The sequence below is a fragment of the Rutilus rutilus genome (assembly GCF_951802725.1).
Source record: "Rutilus rutilus genome assembly, chromosome: 7".
NCBI lineage: Eukaryota > Metazoa > Chordata > Actinopteri > Cypriniformes > Leuciscidae > Rutilus > Rutilus rutilus.
Genome location: NC_140221.1, coordinates 3,728,783 through 3,735,835, shown reverse-complemented (window position 1 = coordinate 3,735,835; position 7,053 = coordinate 3,728,783). Strand labels below are relative to the sequence as shown.

General features: G+C 39.4%; 1 protein-coding gene across 1 annotated transcript; it reads right to left on the bottom strand.

Annotated features, from left to right (window-relative positions):
- Positions 1-580: 580 nt before the first annotated feature.
- ccno (cyclin O) lies at positions 581-6,517 on the bottom strand (the record flags this gene model as incomplete). The annotated part of the gene is made up of 3 exons (XM_084413686.1): positions 6,307-6,517; positions 3,582-3,767; positions 581-1,123 (listed from the first exon to the last, which is right to left on the bottom strand). Exons 1-3 carry the CDS (start codon positions 6,460-6,462, stop codon positions 581-583), a joined length of 885 nt encoding a protein of 294 aa, XP_084269812.1. The 5' UTR covers positions 6,463-6,517.
- Between the last annotated feature and the right edge of the window lie 536 nt (positions 6,518-7,053).

The following is a 7,053-nucleotide window of genomic DNA, read 5'->3' as shown; positions in this document are numbered from 1 at the left end:
TAAATATGGATATTTTTCTTATACAAACACATTTGTGTTTGTTAACCCCTTTATTAACCCCTGGAGCCGTATGGATTTCTTTAATGATGGATGGATGCACTTTTGGGCTTCAACATCTCAGTTACTATTCACTCCCATTATAAAGCTTGGAAGATCCAGGGTATTTTTTTATATAACGGATTGTGTGTTCGGCTGAAAGAAGAAACTCATTTACACCTAGGGTGGCTTGATGGGGAGTAAATTATGGGATAATTTTTGGGTGAATTGTCCCTTTAAATCAGCTTTTTGAGTCATATGGAGTACTAAAGAATTCAGTATGGTCAATTTCAGTATCCCTGGTGAAAAATCACCAGCATAAGGAAAGTTTTGCATGCTGGGACCATCATGGGATGCTGGTTTACTGGTGGACCAGATACACCAGCTCAGTTTTGCTTGAGAACAACATGACTGTGCTTTTCCACCAGCTAAACCTGCATAAACCAGCCTGGACCAACGTGAAATTCATGATGGATTTTTCAGCAGGGATCTTTGCATTTTTAAGCAAATTTTCCATGTGATCATTTTACAGCATGATAATGGATTATAGACTAATGAGGTCCTGGACTGCGTCTTGATTAAGAGAAACCAACAATTTCAGATCGTCTGTGCACTGCTGAAATAACACCTGATTTTCACAGGTCAATGGTGGATACTCTTCAGCACAGAATGACTCGGATGTCTTCGGTGAGTCTGTGGACTGCACTGAATGTGTCTTCAGCAGATCTTTTGCCAGTTTCACAGCACACTGCACAATCACAGAAGGCATATACTTGTTGAATGTGTAGTCAGCCAGACTCAGTTCACACACTTTGCAAGCCAACCATTTCCAGTTGATCTCAACAGCTCTGCGCTCCTGCCATGCTTCTGTATCCGGTGTACCGACCATCTCGTCGATGGCTCCACCACTCTGGTATCCAGTAAGGCGACTGGTGAAATAGTCCAGAAAGAAAGCCAGAGTTGGTGCAGCCAGTCTAAAATTGAGTCTGAGAAGGACCAGGCATTCGAGATTGCACAGCTGTTCCCTGGAAAAAGAGTTGCAGCAAAGCGACAGAAGTTGTGTGATGCGAGGCGAATACACTTCAACCTGGAAAACACAAAGATCAGAATTTACTCTCTCAGATTTACACACTGTGTCCATATTTGTGCCTGAATAGTGTGTGAAGAAGAACACTTTAAGCATGCTTTTAAATAGAGTACACTTGACTACATGTTAATGCAATTAAATGAAAATGTGTTATAGTTTAAGTTCGTATTAAATGCAATTAGTTGAACTTTAGAGTGTTTTGACTCACTTCAGTAGGACTTAAAGGGATAGTTCACCCAAAAATGAAATTTCCCCCATGATTTTCTCACCCTTAAGCCATCCTAGGTGTATATGACTTTCTTCTTTCAGACGAATATAATCTGAGTTATATTAAAGAATGTCCTGGCTCTTTCATGCTCCGGCCATGTCGACAGCCATATTTGGAGTTGTTAGTCAAGATTATAATCTAAGCAGATCCCAGTCTGATGTTATTGCTTTCTGTTCACTTCTTGAGAAGTGATAAGGGGGGGTGCTTATCTGTTCTGTTTTATTCTTGGTTCTTAAATGATGTATAATGTATATTTTTCTTATTCTTTTAGTAAAAATAAACCATTGAAGAAGAAAAAAGTGTCCTGGCTCTTCCAAGCTTTATAATGACAGTGAATGGAGGATGAGATTTTGAAGCCCAAAAAAGTGCATCCATCCATGATAAAAGTAAATCCACACGGCTCCAGGGGGTTAATAAAGGCCTTCTGAAGCGCAGCGATGCATTTGTGTAGAGATAAATAGAAAAATATCCATATTTAAAACTTTATCAACTAAAATAAATCTGGCAGACGGCCGTACGCATCGCTTTACGGCGAAAGAGTGACCTCTGACCCAACGCATGACGTAATGACGAACGCTGAAGCTCAGAGGATAGAGCAAAAAAATACCAGTCACGAATTAGACGTCTCAAACGACAGTTTTAAATGTGGAATGAGAAATGTGGGAGGATTTCTATATGAGTGGAAAGGTGCTTCAGTTTGTTTGAACCGCGGTGAGGCGTCAAAGCTTACGCTACTACTACATCCTACGTCATACATCATCAAGTGTTACTCTAGTGTAAGTCGACTTTCATAGGCCGACTGCTGGAAGCTAGTTATTTTAGTTGATAAAGTTATAAATATGAATATTTTTCTTACACAAACGCATCGCTTCGCATTTACTTTTATCATGGATGGATGTGCTTTTTTGGGCTTCAAAATCTCATCCTCCATTCACTGCCATTATAAAGCGTTGAAGAGTCTGGATATTTTTTTAAATAACTCCGATTGTATTCGTCTGAAAGAAGAAAGTCATACACAACTAGGATCACTTAAGGGTGAGTAAATCATAGGATAATTTTCATGTTTGGGTGAACTATCCCTTAAAGTACATATGTCTAGGGTGACCAAACGGCCTGTTTTCCCAGGACATGTCCTGTTTTCACGTACTGTCCTGGCCGTCCTGGCTGTTTTTTATAAAGTGATGAAAATGTCCTGGTTTTCATTATTTGAAATAATGTTTCAAACTTTACGTTCACAGAATTTTAGCAGCGTGACTCGACGCTTCAGTTTACGGTCAAGTGCGAGATAAGATGTAAGTAGCTAACAGCGTAAAAAAAAAAAAAAGCCCAAATGTAAATTCACAGATGAATTACAGAGAAAATTCCCGTGTTTTTGTTTCGGTCGGGATCCGTGTAAAGCAGAATGCATGAACTGCAAAGCTGGCACGTACGTGTCAGTGTCAAATAAAGCTGCTAGCGACCTAGAAGCACACATAAAGAAAGTATAGGCTACAAGAGAACATCAGGAGGATTGAAATTGTTTTTTTAATGAAATAGTGTACTGTAGTAGATTTTTTATTTTAGTAGTAGATTTTTAACCTATGGCCATGAAAAGAAATAGTGTCATGTAGAAGGTGTTAAAAGGTGTTTTTTTTATAGTATTCTATTGTTGCGGGCCAAACTTTGAATGGAAAGGATGTATTACTTTATGTATGAAAGTACAATAACATAGTTGCAAGGTTGTGAATGCATTTGTCAAGTATTTTTTGATGCATTCACCCCCAACCACGCCCCCACCCCTTAACCACGCCTCCCCAAACCACGCCCCCGCCCCTTAACCACGCCTCCCCAAACCACGCCCCCGCCCATAAACCACGCCTCCCCAAACCACGCCCCCGTCCTCTTTTCTGAAAACTAAAATATGGTCACCCTACATATGTCATAATTCTATTGTGCTTTTGTTGGGCTTCAAAATCTAATCCTCCATTCACTCCCATTATAAAGCCTGGCAGAGTCTGGATATTTTTAATATTACTCTGATTGTATTCGGCTTAAAGAAGAAAGTCATATACAGCTATGATGGATTGAGGGTAAATAAATGATGGAACAATTTTCAATTTTGGGTGAACTACCCCTTTAATAACAATAACCAGAAACTCTGTGCTATAAGCACAATGAAACTGCTGAGGAAAAGAGAGCGCTCTACTCCACCTGTTTAGTGGCGATCAGTAAAGATGTCACTCCCAGTAACTGGAAGCAGTCTGCAGCGACTGAGGTCGTGATCAAGAAGCGGTCCATGATATTAACAGCCAAACAGCAGGACTCAAAAGACAGTTTGAGCTGTCTGTGCACAGCTATGAGCCAGCTGACCAGTTTGCTGCGAGCCTCTGCCGTAATCTAGCAGGATATAAAGAAATCAGGTAAAAATAACCAGGCAAAGCAGTAATATCATTGATAACAGTAAGAACAACAACAGTAATAGAGGAGACTGGCTAGTCGTCAGAAGTTGCCAATATTGCATTTCCCATACTAAAACAGTATGTGACCAAAAAAAAGTGTCAGTACACTCGTATATGAAGTGTATATGATGGACACTTTACTATCCCATGAGGCCACGGGAGAGGATTTGTGAATGGCAGTGAAGCGATGCAACTGACGCAGGTCACATGGTAATGACAACATGGTGAATGTAGTGCATCCGGATTACATTCATACCAGATTAAACATACTTTTTAGATGTTGTGAAGTAATTACTTTCTCAAAATAAGTAAGTAAGAGAGTATGTGATTTCGGACGCAGCCTAGGTCACAAGTACAAATGCTTGTTTTCCCTACAGTAGTGTTGATGTATGTTTCTTTAAATCTACGGCTGCACGATTAATCGCAATCTCCACGTAGTCGCACTTAAATCGAGATGGCTTATAGCGATTTTGAAATCGCAAAGGCTGCGATTATTTGTTATGCGCAGCTTGTCATTGATGTACGGCTCTGTAAACGTAGTGCAGCAGATTAATGGCATATTTCAAGAGAATCGTTCAAATTGGTATACAAGCAAGGAAATTTGGCACAGATACTCTCTAAGGGTCACTTTTTGGGGAAAATGCGTTGGCCACCCAAAAATTCAACATGGCGGCCATTTTTTCAAGATGGACGATATTTGTGTCAAATGCTCATTATGTCAATCGTTCAAACAGTGATGTAGGCATAACATTTTGTGAAAATACTCTCTTCAGAATGTTTTTTTGGAAAACGGTGCTTATCCCTCAAAAATTCAAGATGGCAACCATTTTTCAAGATGGACGCCATTTCTCTTGAATCCTTACATCTTTTTTATCTTTTTTTATCTGTAACGCTGCTCCATCTGAAAGCACTGTGAGTTTGAATCACTTATAATGTGCATTTGAAAAAGCAACACGCGTCAAACAGCTTTGCAAACACAAGAAGCATTTAATAACCTCTTGTCCAACAAAAGACATTTAATAACATGCTTTTACTCCAAACTCACTTCATAAGGACAGTTGAGCTCACCCTTCTGTTAGATGATGTGGCTTCTTACACAGAATAAGGCAGTTGTGTGTTTATTGGTCATGTTTAATCAAAGCATTTCAATCTCCTGTTTATTCAGATACAGCGATAGGGATTTCCTGGGCTGCATTCCAATCAACTTTAAGACACGCACTTGCGAACTCCCCTAAGCACTTCCCCTCGGGGGAATCCCTGCCGCCATTTTGAAGTGCGTTCCACTTTGTGAAGTGGACGAGGGAAGTTTATACGGACAGACCCTCGCTCCCTCGATTGTGACCAAGGGAGCGAGTCTACTTCATATGTACACTTCAGGCAGCTCCATATACCACAATGCAACACGATTGTGACGTCAACGCTTATTGCATTTAATTTACCCCACCACAAACAACTCTATGATATATTAATTATAAAAATTAAATAAAAAATTAAACAACTCAAACACACCTATATACATATAAAATGCTGCATTAAACAATTTCGTAAGGGAAAAAAATTAATAATAAATAAACCCGTGATCAAGGGCCTAGCACGCAAAGGTTCCGCCAGTAGTGCGCACTCATGCAACGTGAGCAATGACGCACATCCGAATGAAAGAGACGGAGGGAAGTTAGCGAGTGAAGGGCATGACAATTTTGGACCTGAAGGCAGCCCTCTTAATTTAAGATGATTTTGCTCATTTTTATCCCCCAAACTAAAATTCCAATATCGTCATATTTAGCTGTTGATTAAACAAGTGAATAGCCTACAGTAAAATATCTCTCGTGTTCACCACGTCTGCATTTATTTAAAAAAAAAAAAAAAAAAACAGAAATACTGTGAAATAGTTTTCTATGTGAACATATATTAAAATGTAATTTATTCCTGTGATCAAAGCTGAATTTTCAGGATCATAACTCCGGTCTTCTTGGTTATGACGTATGGGTTCTGCGGTTCTGCAGTTGGTTATTATTGGATTCTTCAGTGTCAGTTGTGCTGCTTTTAAAGGGATAGTTCACCCAAAAATGAAAATTCTGTCAAAAGCCTAAATTCAATATGTTCATAATATAAAAAAATAACTAAACTGCTCGATTCATATGGATTAGTTTTACGATCTCTTTATGAACTGTTTGAAGCGTCAAAGTGGTAGTTGCGTAGCTGTCAATGGAGGGACAGAAATCGGTCAGATTTCATCAAAAATATGAACGGAAGTCGTACGGGTTTGGAGCGAGATGAGGGTGAGTAAATGATGACAGGATTTTCATTGTTGGGTGAACTATCCCCTTTTAAACAGAACTCTTTTGTAATACTTTTTTTTTTTTTTTTTTTTTTTGTGATCAATTTAATGCTTCATTTCGGAATAAATGTGTTTCTTTGAATAATAACACAGAACGAACGCTATTTAAGTGTGTATGAGGTGTGGTCGTGTGACTCACCTGAGGTTGATGTGCCAGGCAGTTTTGCGCGAGGAACTGCAGCTCGTTGTGTCTCTGGATGATGAAGCAACTCTCCTCATAATCACACTCATGCCATGCCTTTACTGGGGAAATCTGAAGCTCTTCCTCAAAGCCAGAGTCACTTAATCTAGACATCTCTGATCAAACACACCGAAGGATTCTCTACTGCTGGGATGGATGCTGTACTGAAAGATTTCCCCACATGATCGGCATCCTACTGTAACATACGGTGTCTCGGTGGAAATGCAGTGTTTTCAGGTGGAAGTGTGCTTGTAAACGGGGTCTTTCCCGGGTGTTTTAGCGCGCACTATTGGGCGCTATAGTGCCCGCGCATACGCGTGACCATGACAACAGTCCCACGGGAGCGGCAGGTGTCGCCCATCACGCGCACAACTCAAGCGTCACTCGACTATAATAATAATAATAATAATAATAATAATGAAAAATATAACTATTCTTTGTTTAACATATGATATATGAATGGGTGAGGCATTTATATAGCGCTTTCATATGTACAAATGTACTCCCAAAGCGCTTTACAATCATATCAGTGCATCTCTCCTCAACCACCAATAGGTTCTTTAAAAGCTTTTCAGCAATCGTTAAAGAGTTAAACAACAATAAAACATAAAATACTGCATGAGAACAGCCAAAAAAAATTGGCTAATTTAGGACATTTTTGATTGAATTTGGTATTTGATACCAACATAGATTAAAACAACAACA